The sequence below is a fragment of the Thunnus maccoyii genome, chromosome 22 (assembly GCF_910596095.1).
Source record: "Thunnus maccoyii chromosome 22, fThuMac1.1, whole genome shotgun sequence".
Taxonomy (NCBI): Eukaryota; Metazoa; Chordata; class Actinopteri; order Scombriformes; family Scombridae; genus Thunnus; species Thunnus maccoyii.
Window position 1 is genome coordinate 9,049,582 of NC_056554.1, and position 21,496 is coordinate 9,071,077.

Sequence of the window (21,496 nt, forward strand, 5' to 3'; positions counted from 1 at the left end):
GTCTTACTATCCCTCCCTATTCAGAGAATAAGCATATAGAGGCAATAGACACTGGCTTTTTATAACTTCAACTTCAAAATTTATGACTATGGATTTATAACTCTGCGTATCAGGTTTGGTATAGAAGTGTCACTTGGTATCATGTTGACAGAGAAACTAAACTTGGATGACATACTTTCGTTGTCCAAACCACAAAGAGAGTTTTTGGAATATTCCATGACATTAAAATTGCATGATGTACATTAAATTTAACTGATACACTATACACAATTGTTGTCATTAGACAAGCACTGAAAGAAAGTTGTTTTTTTTTAAAAGGCAAAACCCCATATCCAAGCTCTTTCCCCTGTCAGCAAGAGCAGATACATGCTTTATATTCACTGTTTTAAAAAAAAAAAAAAAGGTCACATTTCTTTGTGCACTTTGGTGTAGCAGGAAACTCCCTCTTATCTGGGCTCCTCCTGACAATAGCAGCGCTGTTTTCCATGTCACTGTGAAGCAAGACCTGCAGACAAACAGCACTGTCGCCATGAGCCATACAGGTAAGCCGTCCCTTTGCATTATTTATTCATTCTTTCATTATTACATAGATTTTTCTTTGGAAGTGCTTTCAGATATGAGTCTTGTTCATTTGTGGTTGTTGCACTGCTCGCAGTGACACTCTGGAGTTTGAGATTTTAAAAACAGGGTAACTTGTAGCTGTATCACTTGGTTGGCACACTTTTCATGTGTCAAATTCATATGTTTTGCCTGTTTTTGTATATTTCAAGGCATTTCACTGCACCCTTTACAAAAAAAACACAAAAAGTTACAACTTTATATGCTACACTGACAGTAACAGCAGAATCATTTTTTCACTTTGTGGACCAGTTGCAAAAGTCTGGAAACTCTTTTGCTATAATTATATGTTATGCAGCCCAACTATGTTTAGGTAGATTAATAATGACAAGGGAAATATGTTGTTTTCCTAAAAAATACTGAATAGTGAAATTACAGAAATGTATTGTTGACTTTCTGGGCATTTTTGAGCAGAGTATGTTTTTCTTTTTGTAGCTGAGGAGCTGTTAATCATTTATGAGACGGAGGCAGAGCAGTGGGCAACCTACCTACAGTCAGTCTTCACTGGACCCATCTCAAAGGATGGGATCTGCTGCTATGACATCGCTACAGTATCCAGCAGGCGGGACGACTTCCTGAGGCTGGCCGGGTATGCCTGCAAACTCCTGATCCTTTCCAAAGGCATGCTGGAGGGTCTATGCCAGATGCAACGCTTCTTCCTGGCCCGCGTGTTGAGTCCTGCAGCTCATGTGGTGGTGCTGCTGTGTGGGGTGGAAAGTCTGACCCCGCTGCTGGAACTGGTGCCTCTGAACGACGACGAGTGTCTGCAGATCTCCAGTGAACAAGATGCTCATGAATACCTGTCTACTGTCACTGATATAGTGAGAAAAGGTATGGCACCGGCTCAGAAATGTTTTTTAATTTGACTTTTCTGGGGACCCCTAAAGACTACCTGTTGATTACATTTTATAATTGGAGTTGGATGACAGTGACTGGCCAATATCTGTTTTTTTTTTTACAAAGTAATGTATCAGTCTCTATTTAACACCATGAACAAAACATGAGAATAAAACAGACAATTTAGTCACAGTGTGCATCCCAGTCTTGCAAACCCAGAACACAATCATTCTCTTCAACATGTCTCTCAGGAGAAATTTGGCCCTGCTGTTCCCCTGCCATAGAGTAAATGCGAGAGCAAAAGAATGCTCATTATTTGTGAGAATGCCTGAGCAGCAGCTTGGAAACCTGTTTACTGATTTTGTTTTTTTCCCTGAGAATTATGTGTGCTAAAGATTGACATTCTATATTTTTTTAGCAACAGCTGCAGAGACATCTCCGGTGAAACTGTGCGAATATCAAGCATGTCCTCATCTGCACTGCCAATTATCCTCTGCCGCCTTCCCTGTTTTTCCTAATTGCACTATTTGTATAAAATCATAATGCGGAGGAGGGGGCTTGTATTTATACAGGTGTGTGTGCAGGAGGAACATCTGATGCAAATAGCCAGTCTTTCCTCTTTGGCCGCCACTGATTACTCATCGCAAGCCATGCAAATTCAAGTGCACTCTGCATCACTTCATTGCACTGATACAGTGAAGTGGTTCAGGCCAGGATCCCACGAACAGTTATATTTTAACCCAGAAGTACCTTTCATTTTCATACAGGACAGTGCTGTTTGTTAGTTGCTAGTAAATGCGACACAGCAAACATGTAGGTGTTGGACGTGGAGTTTTAGTGTACAGCCTAGGTGAAGTCTAATACATTTCTATTTCTATTTGAATCAACAAAGTCAGTAGTCTTCATCCTCTGGAGACCGACCACGCATGTCTATACAAAATTTTATGGCGATGCATCCAATAGTTGTTTCCTGTGCATAATTCAGTATGTAGTTCAATGTCCCATCTTTTATAGGTGCTTCAGCCGCAGCAGCAAATGTCAATCCCTTGACACGTAAATCATCAGGATCAGAGCAAAAGCCGGAACAAATGCAGTCAACTGGAGCCCAGGGTGTCAGATCCAGCATTGTGGTTGTTCCTTCCAGAGTTCCCTGTGGGGTGGGACACACTCATCTTTTCAGTAATAAGTCATTTCTTTTTTTTTTTTCATAAAGCATCCTGTTTACTCTACTGTCTTTTTGGCAGAGATCTGAGGAGGTTTTCATTCTTTTGAAAAATTATACGACTGGCAACGAGTCTGAGGTTGAGTTCGCTGGTGAGAATCAGATGTTAAGAGTGAAGCCTGTCCGCTGGAATGACCAGATCCTCTGTGTCAATGCACCAGGTGAGCAAAAATAATAAATGTTGAATGATTTAAGAAAAAAAATTATAAAATGAAATCGAAGTTGGCCCTGTCCACACAGTTTCTGTATCTTTTCTGTTGTAGATTTTCCAGCTGGGAATGTAAGCATGACTGTGTATAATGATGGAGTGCCTCTGGGCAAGGCACAGTTGCAGTACTACAGCAACATGGAGGAAATCACGTGCCTTCTGTCGAGGGTGGCAGACCCTGTAGACTTCATGTGTCAGGTAGAGCCATTAAATGTGTGTTTCTTTCACAAAATATCCACATTTTAGTTGTATCTCATCTGTATCTCAAGGGGACCTAGTATGCTTTTCCTTATTTTCAGTCCTTTATATAATGTTATAATGTCAGATGTTCATTAAACGTGGCCAAATGTCAAATAATGAGGTAAACATATGTAGAAGTAATCCCTGTGAGCAAAAAGCATTGGCTTCAGACTGCTCTGAATGCTCGGTTTCCAACAGTTTTTTCTACTTTCAGCCTGAGCTGACTTCAACTCATGATGGATTTCTTTATATGGTCATCTGCTCCACGCACAGTGCACAAGTGCACTGCTCCGCTTTTCTAAAATGATGGCATTTTTACATTGTAGTAGTCACGCTCAGCCATGACTCCATTACACAGCACAGCAAAATAAAATAAGTAGTTTACCTGTTGGAGGTGTGCTGGTCATCTGCGGCTCTTCATCAAACACCATCATCACTGTGGCTGTTTCTTCTTGTACTATTCCTTCCTGCATTATTTCTAACCGATCCGCTCCAAATATCTCCATATCTTGTTGTGTTGCCCGTTTTTTAGTGCCGTTAACAAAGCTCTGTAACTTAAGCTCAGAAGCCTTAAGTTTCTGCTTAAGCTCTGACTCTCAGTAACTTAACATGACTCTGATACGTGCTGCCCTTCGGCAGGCTTCAGGAAAGCTTGCCAACCAGAACAGAGTGGGCTCATCGGGAGGGGGGCCTTAAAGAGACAGGAGCTAAGACTGCCTGTTAGAGACAGACGCTGAACTGAGGGGCTGCATAAAGGGCCAATATAAGATGAATAAGTAGTAAATAATTGTTTGAACTATGAATCATATAATATAGAGCTGGAAATAAGCATAATAGGTCCCCTTTAATGAATTGAAGGGGAAATCCATATATGCATAAAGTTCAGTTGATAATCACAGGGAGTGCTACTATTTGTCAAATCTTGCCTCTAAAACTGGGCACATGGAGTTTGAATGACATAGATATTTACTAAAAAGGTGCTAATGATTGCATTATGATAAATGTAGGATCATAGGTGTTTGGAGTTTGACCCTGTTGCTTTGTTTTTTCCTGCTTCTTGACAGTCTCACAATTTTATGAAAGTCCAATACGAAACACTGGAGTACCACTTTAATAATGGGGTTTTATTATACTATTTTGTATGAAATCTTTGTCTTTCTTCCATAAAGTTGGGGGAAATTGAAGCAGCAGGAGATGACATATCATTACATTTAATTCCTAGAATAATCTTTCCCTAAACCTAACCAAGCGGTTACCTAACCCAAACCTAATCAGACCGTAACCACAGCGTTATCACATTCCCTCCAAATTATGTTGCCCTGTCAGTTACTGGTGATAAGGGGGCCAGATGAAAATGCTCTTTTGTGTTGAGTACACATGGTCAAACCACTTATTTGGTCATTTAATTTGGAGGACTTATTGGTCAAGCTCCAAAAACACATGATGCTACATTTCCCATAATGTAACTCAATAGCATCTTTAATGAAACCCCACCTTCTTTCTAAATGCATCCATGTCTTTCAAAACCTAAAACTTGAGTTTGTAATGCAGGTTTTCTGTTGAAATTTTTTAGTTTCAATTGCAAAAATAACCCTGATGACATCATTAGGGTTATACACCTTTCAAAGACAACAAAGCTACAAAGATGTTGATTAATGTTTCTTAACTTTGTTCATTCGATGGAGAATAAAAACAGAGCAGTACATCACATTATGAATTTATTTATAGAGAATGGACAGTAAGTATATTTCGAACTTTGAGCTCTCAACACTTGCAAATATATTCAAATAACTCTAGTCAATCATTGATTTAGTAATGTAGGAAATCCATTTGAATGCTGTGCTGTTCTCTCTCTCTCCTCAATAAAAGTAACTCTTCTGAGGCACTTTGAATGTGTTATGTTACTTAGTGACTCATCGTTATGTAACTCAGTTATAGAAATTAGCCAATTGCCGCTCCAAAACTCTGCTTATAATCGATCCACTTCAAGCCATTAGAAAGATGTGGAAAAACAGAAGATAAATTGAATCAACATATTTCTGCTGATGTTTATGTGTGCCACTATTTACCGTCTCCTCTGTGGAAATAAAGAGACGGCAGGTTTCAGCCTTCTTTCAGACATGAACACTTGATTTAATTAGTTCTCTTTTGCTGAGGAGGCAAACCTGAGCAATGCCAAAAGAGGAATTTGCCAAGAGAGTTTCAAACTGAAACTCTGGACTGGCAAGACTCTTTTGTGTGGCACTGGTAACAATTGCCCATCATACACATACACACGCCTCCTCAACTTAAACTCAAATTGGCCTCTTTATTGTGCTTCTATATACTTCACTTTATAATCCAAACACTCCCACTGTTTTTGTTCATCAAATTCAAAGTTTAGTTAGTAATTTGCTTGTGTTGGTGCTAAAAAAAAGGTTTCTAATTTCTCTTTTGCAGCCACGCCTCGACAAATTATCTCAAATTAGGTTTGCTTCTGTGTCTGGATTGCAGGCGTTTCAGGTGTCCTCTGTGGACAGGTTGGATCAGAAGTTGTCCTCCATGCTGTTGGAGGGAATGCCCACTGGAGGCTTTCGGGGACTCCAGTGTGAAAACACACCTGAAAGAGGTACAGCGTTATACTGCAGGAGTGCTTACTCTGAACTTTACATTGAAAAGCATCTGCTGAGTAATCTTTCTGTAAACCATAAGGGAAAACCCAAATCTGGTGCAACTTTAATTAAATTTTATTTGGACTTTTGCCAGTGTATAAGCAAAGATACCATCTAAAACTATTTGCTGACTGTGGTTTTAATCTCAAATCACTTGTACTGGACAGGAAATCTATAAATGTTGCATTGCAGTATAAATGGACACAAGGAATAACAGTACAGTCCCTAATTATCTGAAAAACATTGCTATAAATATCACATGTTGTAACAGGTGAACATTAATGTAAATGATGCAGACACGCCTTGTTTTAAATATAAGACATCAGCAGTATTTATGCTAATGCCTCACTATAACAGAATATCCATTTTATTCACTCTCTCCCTCTGAGCATGTGTTTATGCAATGATGTGGATTATACATACAGCTCACAGTTGGAATGCGTTCCTGTAGCAAGATGCATATTATCCACCATGAAAAAAACCTTCCATTATTTCTTGGCTCATTATGTGGCAGATTGATGGCTTCATCAGCTACTGAGATTGATCCTTAACTCTGCTAAAAAGGTCACAGGGAAGTGTTTCCATGACAAACAGGTCAATATGTGCCTCTGAGCTGCCTTTCTTCGACTCTCCTGGATGTGTTATATTGCCCACATTGCATCCGGTCAACTTCAGGATGTCACCTGCGAGAGGAAGTAATATAATTGGTGTAATCTAAGAATATTATGTGTACAAATAAGCAGCCGACCATTCAGGTTCAAATGGAATTGTTAGTGCTGTCAATTTTGAAATATCCCTTTTCCCGCCTAATCAAAACTGGCAAATATCCACAGCAGAGCTCCACCATGCAGATATACCATCACTCCTCCACTTTGCTGCCCAGTATGGATTCAAAAGTGTCTCCAGCCTGCTCCTGCAGTGTCCAGGTGCTGAGCGAGCGCTGCACACAGCCAATCGCCACGGACAGACTCCCACCGAGATTGCCAAGAGTCACGGCCATACAGAGCTCCATGTCTTACTGAAGGAAACACTGGTAACTACTTCCTCATTATCTATTTGCAGCTCTCACCCTAGCTACAGTATCTGTTTTGAAGCCGTTCATATCTTGTAGTTGATTTTCACCTTGCTCCAGTTGTAATTCACCTTTAGAATATATTGCTTTAGCTTTATTGACACTCCATACAATGAAGACATTTTTCAAAATGCCAATATCTGATGACAGCTTTTCATGTCCGGTGATTTGTGAGCTAATTAAAACTACCCGAAGACATTATTAGTCCATCAAGAGCTGGCAGAGTGTAATGTCAACTAAATGGAATTCAGTTTCCTTCCTGACAGCTGAGGAAAACAACACAATACACCTTCGCACTTGAGATCTCACAGCCAAGAGATGCAGTGCTGCACTCAAGAATGCTTTTACTAAGGCCAATGTTGTGTGGATTGAGTAGTCCTTTATCAATAATGAACAGAATGGAGAGAATAGAAAGGTGGAAAGCAGAGAGAGTGACCTGTGTGTCAGGGGCAACCTCATTCTCTCCAGACCAGTGTCTTTACATCCAGCTCGTGGCACAGAGAGTGGATAGATGGTAACCCACTTCCTCTCATCCTGAATGAGTTTGGCCCGCGAGGTTCCTAATGGAACACTCCCACAGAGACTAGAAAGGCTGTGTTTGTTCATGCATGCACAATGGCTCTGAGCGCAGGTCGTCTGCATACATTCAGACAATTAATGCAGCCACTGATGTTGAGATTTTCTTGCATAATGGGTGCCATTTTCTCATGTTAATATGGAGAGGCTCTTCCTGTTCAACCTCCAATTTCGCAGCGAAGGTACAGTAACACAAGAGCCTTGCCACTCACTCGCTAATGAGTGGCAATCCAAATGTAATAGATCCTTCGTATGCATGCACATCCCTTTATTTGATAAAGCTGGACGGTACTAGCATCATAATGTTCTTTCCAATGCTAATTTCATTAGGCAGTGAGGACATTATCATTAAAAAAAGACAAGACGTGGTACAGCCAAAATGGCAGGTTGGAAAACACCACGTCCTTTCTGGTGCATCCTGCAAATATTTAATGGAAAAATATTATCTAATATTACAGATTCACACATTGCATGAAACATTTTCACTTGAGCACAATTCCTGTTAATTAAAAAAAGAGATACTTATAGTATTTTAGATCCTTCTTGTATGCATTTGTGATTGACTCGGATTATGCAAAAAAGTCAAGTTAGGCATAGATGACACTGTGTAAGTGTTTAGAAACGTTTCTGCTGTCACTGTTCCTCACCAGTGTTTCAAAAGATATTTAGTTTTTGAAGAGTGTTTCATCTCTTGTACATGACAGCGGTGGTTGTGTTGTTCTGCTGTTTAGGCCTAGGGGTTGTTGCTTATGTCACCTCGCATCTTACTCTGTGTATCTCAAGTATGATATGAACTACTTTATGTACTGATGGAAATTGTAAAATTTGGTTGGTTAATGCACATTACAGAACAACAACAACAAAAACTTACTTACTGACTGTGGTACATCAAGCCATGCAAATAGTCTCAGTTCTTTCTGGTTGACTACTTTCTTTCTAAGAAATAAGCCCTGTATTGACAGTAAGTGTTTTTCAAGGTGACACTGACGGTGGTGGAGGAAGCATTTAGATCTATACTTGAAGATGCTACAATAGATATTTTTGTATTAACACAAGGTCAAACAATTATGTGTAAGAGAAAAAGGGTTGCTTGTAGTGACCAACACACAGAGAATTATTACACAACTGTGCAGTTCCGTGCAACTCAGCAGAGCGTTTCTGCATCTTTCAGCTCGCTGTTTTGGTTTTCCAGTTGACTTTACTATTTTGGTTCAGTCTCACTTCAGACAGCTGTTTTCAGAGAAAATAGCCCAAAAACCCAACTGTATGCTACATGCCCAGCAGCAAACGTCAGACAGACAAAGTCAGCAACTAGCTGAACATAGTGGAGCATTTACCAGCTACGAAGCCCAGAGATTTTCCCTCAGGAGTTATTGTCGAACAATACAGAGCTAAAAGGAGAGTGAATATTGGATTTGTATTCATCAGGTGGACAGAAACACAACTCAAATACTAATGCTACTGTTTGTCTGTAAGCAACAGTTTGCTACAGTAGCAAATTCAACTTAAAAGTGATAAAATGTCAGTGTTGTGTTTATAGCTTTTTTCTTCCATACTCAATTACAAGTAAATGTTGTGCATTCAAAGTGTTACTTACAGTAACTAAAAGCACAAAAGTTCATACAGCAAAATGTACTTCAGTGTGAAAATAGAAGTTCTCACTATGCAGAATGGTCCTTTCAAAGTGTTATATTATTATACATGCATGATATTATTAGATTGTCATCACTGATGCTTTACATAAGCAGCATTTAAGTGTTGTAGAAGGTCAAGGCGGTGTACATTTCAACTACTTTATATACTGTCAAGTAGCAATGCATCATATTTTGTAAATTGATCATATGTTTTGGATATAGATTCTTATTCTGCAGAGTAACTAAAAACTAGAGTATTGTCGTCATATAAATGTAGAGAGGCAGAAGTATAAAGTAGCATAAAATGGAAATGCTCAAATAAAATACAAGTACCTCAAAATTGCTATTGAGTAAATGTTCTTAGTTACTTTCCACCTCTGGATAGTGATTCTGGAAAGAGATGCTGCTGTTGAATTTCTTGAATATCATTTTTCAATGGTGTGAGTACCCCATACAGGCTAAGTGAGAAAATGTAATTTGGGTGAACTGATCCTTTAAAGCTTTTATCAGCTGTTGAATTCCTAATGTGTTACATCAATTTGTAACAGACAGCAGCATGACGCTCATCCATTCACATGAAAATCACGTCTTTTATCTCTCGTCTTCCCTTATAATACTAACAACTTTTAACTTTCTCTGACGCCTCAGATCAACCTATGGAGAATTCCCCCTCAAGGGAAATTTAGACACTCCAACAGCTGTTGCAAATGTATTTACCCCCCTTAGCAACACTGCTAATTGAGAGTGACTGCAGATGGAGCAAGGTTTGTTCAGATTGCTCTGGTGAGTCAAAGTGCTCGCTGTGAGCCTGCAGTGAGTCAACGGAGCTGACTGGGGAGCAGCGGAGTCAAACAGAGGTCTCCCCACAGGGACTTCAACAAGCCTATAGATTTAACATACCAGACAGATTTGACATGCACAAGCAACTGACAATTCTTTGTGGTTTTCTTGGAAGGTAATTAAAACTCAAGCTGACAGCTACAGTAAAAACAACACATATTGTGTTTGTGTGGCGTATTATAGTTAGTGTGTATAGGCGGCATCACTGCGGGGTGGGGTTTTGCTCTTGCTCCTTTTTTTGCACAGCGGTTTCATTAACTCATCGGCAGTGTTTCCCTCTCCTCCAATTAATCAACCCATGATGCATCAGTGATTTGGGCGTCAGTGTAGCAGCGCTCTGTCAATAAATCCAAGATGGATAGGTCCCCTGCTTCATACACAAGCTGAATCACTCACAGGGCATGCGTCAGATCCACTAGTCTGCCCTGGCACCACACTTCTTTGTTAATTAGCTGTGAACTGCTCCAGAGGGGAAAGCTAAATTATTCAAGGAGAGCATAACTAGAATACAAACATAGAAAATGTTCCACTGTTCTACGATGTTTATGTCTTCAGACTGCAATATTGTGCTCGCTCGTGGTAATTACCGATACAAACACACATTGTCCTTATTTGTTAATTCTGGGTCACAAATTTGGCTGAGTTTCACCTGGCAATTAAATGGACTCTGCACTCCTACCAAGATTTCACTGTGTACTCTCAGATGTAGAACAGAGCTCGGTAAATACAAATTAGCTTGCAACTGTAAGGCCCTCCAAACACTACAAAGAGCTATTTGTGTTGCGTGCTGTGTTGGTGTACATTGTATTCCTATCCAAATGCAGGAAAGCCAAATTAGGTGACACCTACACTCTAATCCAGGGATTTTTTGGTCCCACTGACTTGTTTTGCATATATGTTCCAGAGATTTGAATGTTTCGGTTGTCTTCAGGCTGAAAAACAAATGATTTGTATCCCTCAGGTTATATGTGTAATGCAGGATTGCTGAAAAAATTTTACATTTAACCAACCACTGTTATTTGGACAAGACTGAAATATCTCAACTGCTGTTGGATGAATTTCCATTAAATTTTGGATAGACATTCACAGTCCCTAGATTATGAAACCTACTGATTTTGGTGATTCTGTGACTTTACTTCAAGTGCCACGAGCAGTTCAAAATTTTAATGTGACCAATACTTTAGTTTATGACTAAACACCTGCAAAACTAATGGCATTAGTGCTAATTAGCAAATGTTAGCATGCTGAACTTAGATAAGCAACATGGTAAACATTATACCTGCTAAACAGCAGCATGTTAGCATTGACATCAAGAGCATGTTAGCATGCAGACTTCAGATTCTAGCTCAAAGCACTGCTGTATCTGTGTAGTATAGCCTCACAGAGCTGCTAGCATGGCCGTAGACTCTTGATCTCATCAAAATAGCTGACTGTAATACATGTTTTGTTTCATTTTGAAAGAACTCTATGAAGACAACACTGAATAAATATAGTTTTACAGAAGTGTGAAATGTTCCTTTGCCTGCTGAGCTAACAACTTCTTATTTTCCCCTGCCAAAAGATAAGTTTGACAGATTTTGTCTGCATGGCACTGAAGTTATGGGTTCAGTGTTACACTGCAATCTGCCATGCATCAAACAGCCTTATCCTGGAGCTACTATGTCAAAAGACAGCAAGTATGCTGGTAGTGAGAACCAAGACTAGCCGGCTGGTGAACTGACCACTTCAGCAGCTGAAAACAGATTTACACTCCTTATCATATGCTAAATTCAATTGAGATGTGTCCTCCCTCTAACAAAATCATGCCTGCTGTTTTGTCTGAAGCACTGCTGCTTGGATTGCGGCGGTGAAACTGAATTTCTCTGGAATGCCTGGGGTTCCTGCAGTTTCAGACATCTGTAAAATGATTTAGCGTTCGCGGTTAGTAAATAAATATCTCTCCCCTATCCAGAAATTACCTCTGAAAATACCACACTGTGCTTAAGCACTGCATCTTACTATTATAATTCAATGTTCAAGCTGCAGTGGTAATTAACCCATCCTGTTGGGCCAGTTATCAACCTCTACTGTTAAGTAATGAATTCAAGGCAGACTATAAGTAATTTGCAGTACTAGGAACAGTGTAATATTGTAATTGAGTCATGAGTGGCTGTGTTGCTTGGAAACTGCACACAGAAAGTGGTGGGTTATATCAAGGATATCTTGATCAAAGTGAGCTGTATCTCGTATATTCTGTGAAGATTTATATTATTGACTGGGATTTTTGTTATTGAATACAGAATATATCTTCTTAGATTGACAAAGGATTCAAATGTAATCCTCAGGCATTATCATGTGTATTATGATAACGTCATTTGTTGCCATAATCTGTTTGGATGCCAAACCTACAATAGAGCACAACAGCTGTTTTCACACACACTAAAACACAGTTTATTTGATTTAAAATACACAGAAGTCCATGCAGATTTGAGAAAGTCTTAACACTGTCAAACAGTATTTTTTTGCTGTTCCTTTAGTTTTTTTCTCTGTCAAATTAAACACTCTTAAAATGAATGATGTAACTTTTCAGTTCTTCACATTTCTATCAAAAGTTGAAAATGGCAGTAAATCAATATCTGTATCTCAGTCTAATTACTGACGCAGTCAAAAATATCAAGCCAAGGGTCTTGAATTGCTCACTAAATGATATGTTTGGACTGGAAGGGGAAGATTGTCTGATTTCATAATTACCCTGATCATACCCCTGTCTGTCCCTCAGCATGCTATTAGCAAATAGGCCGACTCCGCAGCTCTGCTGTCAGATAGAAAGCTGCTTTCTTTTAGCCAGTAGGCAGGGTGCACACCTCTTTAATTCCTGTTATAGCCCTAAAATTGCTTTTCCACAGGTGATGTCCTAACAGATGCAGTGAGAAACCTCAATTAATAATCTGGACGTTTGCCACATCTGACGTGAAAACACTGAATATTAAAGCACAGGGCATGAAGGCAGATATCAGCCTGTAAAGTGACAGAGTTTAGAAAGTGATTAGTGGATAGTCATCTTAGCTTCCATTTTTATGCCTTGGAAGTAGGACACAGGTGAGAAAATAAGATGACAGCCAAGGAGAGATTCACAGTCTTACCAAAACCAAGATCTGAGATGCATGAATACTGACACACAGAAATCCACTCTTTGATAGCGAAGCCTCACCATAACAGATTAAACATTGCTTTCCTTGAATTCTGAATTGCATCTATTGAGCAGCTTCTTTGTGATTTTGATGCTGCATAAATAGCATCTCTTCATGCTCTGTTGTTGCAGAATATGTTCAACTCAGATGAGGACAATGGTGATGCCAGTGTATACGAAATGATGTGCACCGCAGGTGAGTGAGGGACTGATGGGAAGTGGAAGGAGGACAAAGGGAAGCCGGTAATGGAATTGTTTTTTCCCCAGCATATCATTATGCTGGGTTGGTTGCTGTTCATTTCCGACCACTGAATATTTTCCTCTTGCTGATGGGAACACCATGTAGCGTTGCTTCCGATTAGCTGTGAAATGACAGTAGAGAAAACAGCATGCAGAACTTTTATCGTGGCACTCAAGCAACGCTGCAGTAAACACTTTCTGCATTAGGGAATCCTTCCACCTCAGACGCACAGAAGGAGCAAGACGGGGAGGAGGAAGAGGATCCCTATGCGCCGCTGGGGGTAAATGATGAATATGACACCATCCTGACCTCCAAAAAAGCAGTTGTTATTGCCAATCGCCCACCAGCACCCACACCTCGGCCTAAGACCAGCCAAACAAAGGAGGATCGAACCCCTTACATCGCCCAAGGTAACTTTTGTGTGGCATCCTTTGCCAACTTTTTCTTTGAAATCACAGATATGACAGAGCTGATTTGGTGTAAAAACAGCAGAGTTATGCACAGTATGCGAAAGGGAGTTTGGGATATCATGTGGGAGGGAGGAAGTGCCTGGAATGTGCATTGCCATTGTCAGTGGAGTGCTGCTGAACAGAGCAGAGAGGCTTTTTTTTTTTTTTTTTGTGAAGCAGTTTGTTTTCATCCCATAAACCACAAAAACATGGTCATTCCCCCATTACAAAACAAACAAAAGCGAGAAGGAGAAAGACCCATTTGCCTGCATCAAGAGCCCACAGTTCCTAACTGTTCAATTTCAGAGGCGTGAATATTTCATGAAGATGAAACCTCCAAAAGTGACTGGTATTATTAAGGCTTATGAATCATTAAAATGGCCGAGACTTCTCCTTCTCAGTTCGCTAATGCAAACACGCACACATGCATCCACAATTAATTTGTTATTTCCACAGACAATATTATACTCGATCCTCGCTAACCATTTCCTATGCATTCAAAACACACAAAAATGAATGTGATTGTGCAACAGGCACCCCCTCTCCATTATGCAGCTTTTTTATTGAGCTTGCTTATATCCAAGTGAGCCAACTTGCTGCCCAGTGGGACTTACAAAGCAAAAAAGAAATTGAGTGCACCAGTGAACTCACCCAATCCACTCTACTCTCTGCATCCCGACCATCTCCTCAGTAACAGAGAGGGAACTACTGGGCTGCCATCTGCAACCAATCTTGGCCAGACCAAGGCCAAGTCAGCCAGAATAAGTCATTACACATGTTTTCCATCGTCCTTGTCCCCAGAGCGCACGAGAGAAAGGAGAGGGATTTTGAGGTTTCCATCTATTGAGACAGTGGAGCTTCAAACCACACAAGGATCACATTTTGCTCCTCATTCCCGCTGCTGCAGTGAGAGATGTGAGAGGAGAGATGAGGCTTGGTGGAGGATTAGGCGAGGAGCCAGTTATTGGAGAACACTGCACAAGTGGAAATAATGAGGAGTTTTTCTTTTGTTAGCAGCAACGTCTCGAGCTCAATGAGACTGAAATGCTGAGATGTGAATGAAATTCTGTCCTGTAGGGAGGAATTACTGGGCATGTAAACTACAATACATACAGAGAGAGCATTGCATGCACTCTACGGCAAGGGAAAGTAATATCTACAGTCACGTGACAGCTCCACAGCAGCACTCCACTCCACAGTATCATTCTGAATTGAGCCATGAAGTGTATTTATGAAGAAGGCAGGAGAGAGCGGCTGTGTTTGAACATGAAGTGGGAAAGAGAGATGCTGTCATGGAAGGAGTAGGCAGAGGTGGGATTATTTTTCAGGGTGTGGATGTTGAATTTTAATCCAGTGTTGGTCACACAGCCGCAGCGCCACCGCCTCTGACAGCAAAACAGTGTAGCCTTTCATTCTGAGCGCTTACTACCAAACCAAAAGCATCATTCAGGATGTGTAATTCAATCCAGAACTGAATATGTGTGTCTCTCTCTAAGAAGAACCAAGATTAATGCTCTGGAACTGGATGCCCCCTATTGTACAGATATTTACTGTAGATTCCATTATATTGGTGTTTTCTGAAACATTAATAGGATTTTTTTTTTTTGCTACTGGCTTTTCACACTAAGTCCACCCAGAGCTTAATGCATTTTAGCATATAGATTTAGCATATAGCACCATCTTGTGGAGGAATTGTTAAAATGCAGGTGTGAAAAACATTTTTAGAAATCTGCAGCAGCAGCTCTGGCTTGCAGCAGAGTTAAAATATTGATTTAATATGATATGCTTGCAGAAAAGTAGCTAGAGGCTAACTTTAACAGAATATACAATAGATAAAATTGAATACTATATTATCATAATAATGACTGTAAGTTCCTCTGTGTTCACAGTGTTCCAGAAGAAGAAGACACAACAGGGTGATGCTGATTTGTATTCACTTCCTACTAAACAAGGTGAGTGTCAGGTAATACAAGACTCAGTGGGAAAAGGGTTGATCAATTAATGTCACACTTAACTAATCCAGAGGTTTAGTATTGCAATACTATGAAGTTGGGGGATTAACAAGAGACAGATAACCAAAAATGGTCAAAGCAGCAGAGGCTGAGATATTCAGACTTTTAGTCTCTAATATAGTTTAAGCTTCCAAAACAGTTCCATTGTGATAGCATGGTGTTTGTCTTATAAGCCACCAGGACAAAAGGAGTTTGTCTTTGTCATTCAGACACTTGCAGTCATCTTTTTTTTTTACTTAGAACAGCAGGAATTTTACTGTGTTGATTATTTCTGCTGATCACACTTTCATGATTTCCATTTGAAATGACCTGCTGGATGCTATTAATTAATTATGGCATACTTAGATAATTTGGTGTTTTGTTACAATAATTAAAACTGCAGTGATCACTGGAGGGAAATGTGTTACTGCAGCAATAATGGGCACACAAATGGTAAAAAAAAGCAATAAAATAATCAACTAGTACATTTAAACACAGTTTGGTGCCAAGATGATTAAAAAGATAAATAAAGGACTGCAAAAGACAGCAAGAAGCAGTGAACTGAGCACCCACAGAGATACAAAGCCATTTGTCTGCTTTGCTGTAGTGTTGGTGACACTGAGTGACAGGTCCATAGATCATCACAGTCACCCAGAAAATTACTTACCATCTTCATGACTCACTGACATTACAGATGTGCTGGGTAAAATCACATTACCAGCCAATCCTCTCTGTGAATGCCATCTGGACTGAGTTTATACCCTGTCTTTTCTTGTTTCCTTCTTATTCAAAGCAGAAATGAACAGTTTAATTTATTATATTACATACGAACTGCAGCTTGTTAACTTGTCACCACATGTGTGATGATTATTTTGTGCTGGCTGGCAGTAAAAATGTATTTCTGTTGGTTTTTTTGCCAAATGTTCTGCTTGCTGGAAGCGGCAGATGTTTTCATTAAGTTGTTGTTCATTGCAGCACGACAGCGAGAAGACAGCGTCTCCTCTACCTATGACACCTTTGTGCCCAACAAGATAGACAGGCTTCAGCAGCTCATTGAGCTCCAGCAGAGAGTGAAGTCAGGCTCGCTCACTGTGGACGAGGCCCTGGAGCGCTTTAGCGACTGGCAGGGAGTTCAGAAGGGCATGGATGCCACCCAACAGGTAGCACTATCATACTATCTGACAGTCACACTAGACCCGACCCTAATAAAAACTATAACCATCTGTTGCTCATGCTATGCCAGTTTGCAATAGAAAGAAGAAAACTAAGAGCCATTTTCTTCAGTGTGAGGACAATGTGACAGTTTAAGGTTCTTCAGTTTGGAGGGAGATAGGTGAAGGGCTATTCACTGCAAATTCACAATGATGTGATTACTTGTCTTACCTTGTCTGCAAATCATGTGAGTGACACACACTTCTTTAGCATTACAAAAAGAGATAATGTGATTGCGGATTAGCAGATGTCAAAATTGACCAGTCACTTGTCAACTCGTGTCTGTCTGTGTCTTTTGCCTTCCAATGACTCAAATGTTGATTTTACTATCGTAACTGATTGATTGATGGAGGCTTATGATTGACTTCAGATCAGACGCATTTTTGTCTCTGAATGGGAAAAAAAAACACAAAACAAAAAACAAAAGTAGGTCACAGAAGCTTACATATTTGAAAAATAAAAGTTATGAATTGTAACAGTTTAATGTGAGGTTAATTTGTAAAACGTAGGCAGTGACATAGAGTGTTTGATAAATGTTGTTAGGACTAAAAAGGACGACACATACAGCAAGTTAAAAGAAGGTTTACTTGATCAATGTTAAAAGCAAAATTGAACTTAAAGTTTATATATACACTAAGGTGCTGATTAGGAGAAATGGGAGACAGGTGTGCAGGCAGGTGATGATGAGGTGATTAGGGAAGAGCTGGAAGGAGATTGAATGAGGAGATATTACAACAGACCAGTACGGGAAATGTCAGAAAAAGTTACAAAAATAAACTGCCTTTCACATAGAATACATTTTGACAAGCACAGGTGTAATTAATCAAATTAATGACGGCTTTTTTTATTTAGCTGCTTCAGTTTGAGGGTCCTGGTATATTGCATGCTGGCTCACTGTCACACTATCATGACTAACTGGGACACTTGAGTAGAACAGAGCCATCGTTAATGATATTAGTAACACCTGTGCTTTTCTTACTATGAGGAGTTAAAATGTCTGCTGTGAAAATGGCCTATACTGCTCAGTGTATACAACAGGTTTACCATGAAGAAGCAGTCTGATTTGAATTTTTTAAAAATATAGATATTACACTATGTTCACAATAACCACATATATAAAGTGAGACTAGTGGAAGTATTCAGATACTTTCATTAAACATATCAATACAACTATCTAAATTACTCCATTGCAAGTGAAAGTCTTGCATTCCAAATTGTATTTAAATGTACTGAGATATTATCACCAAAATGTACTTTAAGTATCAAACATAAACATACTCATGCTGAAAAATGGGTGACAATACAAATCTGAGGGGCTTGGAGTAAATAATGGAGTAGGAAAGAAGAAAAAAAAAAGTTCTGCTACAAAAATTTGTATTGATATTTTTTTTGGTGAAATATTGGATCATTTGACCTCTTTGGATGAGTTATTTAAATGAAACCATCTGATAAGTTTCGAAGGGAAATCCCTCTTTGTTGTAACTGCTAAGAGCTCCTCTTATATGTGACAAGGGGCCCCATCTGACACTCCTTTTATGTACGGGGTCACAAGAGAAAAAACACTGATTTGATCTTTAACAATACAATAAATATTATAAGCTTATCACATGTTTGTTTTAATGCAAATTAACTATAGCTGACAGATAAATGTAGTGAAGTATAAATTACAATATTTCCCTCTGAGATGTAGTGGAGTGGAAGCAGAAAGTAATACTCAAGCAAAGTACCTCAGAATTGTATTTAAGGGCAGTACTTGGCTAAATGCACTTAGTTACATGTACTTTCCACCACTGGATGAGACCCATTAATCAGAGATGTTGGTCTGTTGTGGAGTTGTTTGGCAGCCAGGAGAGAAAATAACAAATGTTGTTGCTTTTTTTGTGTGTGTGAAAGGGAAGATATAACAAAACTGGAACTTTATTCATCATCATCTGTCAATGCTGCATATTTTGATATTATTTGCTGACAGTTTTCCAGTGGACCTCCATGAAGGCGCCATAGATTTATGACCCAACTGCAAAGCCTCAATCTTTTCCTTTTCTCAATCCGCAAACACATAACACAGATTATTAATGGAAATCTCATAATGTGTAAATACATTTTTTTTTTTGCTTTATGTCAGTGTAATATTAATGCACTGATCTTTGTCTCCACAGGAGAAGTTGAGTCAGCTCAGAGCCAGTATCATCAACAACAGAGACGATGATGATAGTGTCTATGGTAAATATTCCTCCATCCCTGAATATGTAGGCTAAACTTTGCTGTCATCACAGAGAAACACCAGAGTTTCCCCAGAAATGTAAGACTTGATATGCATTACAGTTAAACTTACACTGAAACAAGTAGCTGACTTACAAATGACTGTATTAAACTGTATACTGTAAATGGCTTAGCAACTCTTCTCTCCCCTCTAGATAAAATCAACATCGTTCATCACATGCCAAGTGAGTCTTTAAAAACCTATCTCAGTGTGCGCAGAGAAAACCTGTATTTGCATGCCTGTGTAGTTTCTCCAGTCTCAGTTGCAGTGGTGGGGAATTAATCCTTGGGGAAGTGTTGTTTAATCAAATCCCCAGTGCTGTGTTTTGATCTAGTGAGTTTCACTTGCACTAAATGGGAGTCTTTTTTATTTCTTTTACTGAACAATTCTCTGTTCATCTGTGCATATTGGATAATTTCCCTCCAGATACTACAATGAGTGAGAGTCGAAGAGGAAGCCAAGCGGTGGAGTCTGATTTTTACAGCAAACCACTTAAAGGACATCATGTACGTAAGCTTGGCAGAACTGAGTGTGAATGTGTAAAATTTTCATGATACTGTGTATTATTGGAGTTGAAATAGACGTTAAGTTTAAGTCCAATGATAAATACCCCACTGACATGTTTTGCAGTCGAATTTCTTCTGGAAAGCTGAGAAACGATGAACAATTGGTTGGTATGAATCGACTTTTCTGCTGATTTCAACTTTATTTACTGATTTGTACAGTATATTTAATCGAGCTCATGACTTAAGTCACTTTTTCCATATTTGCAGGCTCCACCACTCAACAAGGACTCTGTTCTTCCACCAATCACATCACATTTATTGTTTAAATACACAAATCTGTGCTTTTATTTGTATATTATCTTAGTTTTGTATAATTTAGAGAAGTAAGAAAAGATATGACTGATTTTTTTATATATATCATCCACTGCCTCTTCAGCTCTCTTAAGATATTACTGAAGTAAATTCAGATTTAAGGAAAGATATGATTAGATATAATGTGTAATATTACTTTTGAAAGTGAGTTTAAATGTTCAGTATGATTTTAATCTTAAATTTGTAAAAAACAAAATAAAAAAAGTCTCTCATGAAAGCTTTCCATGTCAAGAGCTACTTTGTTAATTTTGAAAATTAAACAACCAAAATAAAGACTAGTTCTTATGCTAGATTGAGCTCAATGTGACCATCTTTGCAATTAATGTAAACGATTGTTAATGAAGTTTTCACACAGCATAAAATTACAGTAAATCAAAAAGCTGTGATAGGTTTTCATGAGTCGGTATTCCAGAGAAAAGGAATTTCCCAGCAAGTCTTGGCCTGAAAAGCCCATTAACACCTTTGCCTCTAGAGGGCGCTGTATCTCTAGATATACCCAATACACTCTCTGTTTGAAGCAACCAAAGACATCTGGTGAGCACAGAAGCACCTGCTGACCTCCTGATGGCTTGGAGGCAATCTATGGAAAAAAAATGTATCCATACGTGTTTATGACTTTAAACGGGAAGTAAAAACACTTATGCAGCAGGTGTGAACATCAATGAGCTGCTTCGCGCCGTTCCCTACTTTGCCTGCTTGCAAAGAGGAAGCGTGTGTTTAATCTTGGTTTGCATCAGTCAGGACATGTCAGAATGAATCTATAAATGAGGCACAATTCAAATGAAATGGAAATTACATTTCTTTTACAAGAGCTCACCAGGATGAAAAGAAATGTCCGCAGAGTCAGGCGTCTGTGTGTGTGAAAAACAGCTTTACAATAATCCAGTAGATAAAGAAAATAAAAAGGCCTTTAAAAATCACATCCATCGAATTCCTGAATAATAAACATTTATTGTATATACTTGTCAAAACTCTGAATTTGCTGTGATTTACAAAACTATTCAGGACTTGGCACAAATACACACACTCTGTCTCAAACACACACAGATACCAGTTTGTTGGTACAGCCCAGCCTGTGCCTGAATGAATGAATAAGAGCTGCATGGGGAATTCAGTGAATGCATAGCTAAATCCAAGCTCAGTCTTGAAACCCAGGCAGAGGCTGAGCTGTGTGCCAACAAAGCAGCTGGGTACACGCCGGGCACATTTTTCTGTTCAATCATGCTCTTTGTGAATAATATGTATTAATGCCGTCCCTACTTAGACCTGCCAGTTAGCCTTTGGAGATGATCCGGCTTCGGGACCCCATGGCATTTGAGGCATATGTTTGCCTGTCACCTGCTGAGTATATTTCAGTCCGTGCGTCAGGCATGGCCACCGAGATAGGCCTCGATTCAT

At 39.3% G+C, this 21,496-nt stretch overlaps 1 protein-coding gene across 1 annotated transcript; it reads left to right on the forward strand.

The window, feature by feature from the left end:
* Positions 1–457: 457 nt before the first annotated feature.
* On the forward strand, positions 458–20,861 carry LOC121889293 (B-cell scaffold protein with ankyrin repeats-like). The gene is made up of 16 exons (XM_042401145.1): positions 458–542; positions 1,054–1,449; positions 2,470–2,612; positions 2,700–2,838; positions 2,941–3,083; positions 5,619–5,733; positions 6,610–6,809; positions 13,200–13,263; positions 13,515–13,718; positions 15,647–15,709; positions 16,724–16,908; positions 19,117–19,180; positions 19,375–19,404; positions 19,647–19,726; positions 19,851–19,894; positions 19,994–20,861. The coding sequence occupies exons 1-15, from the start codon at positions 530–532 to the stop codon at positions 19,881–19,883; spliced, it is 1,872 nt and encodes a 623-aa protein (XP_042257079.1). The 5' UTR covers positions 458–529; the 3' UTR covers positions 19,884–19,894; positions 19,994–20,861.
* Positions 20,862–21,496: the final 635 nt, after the last annotated feature.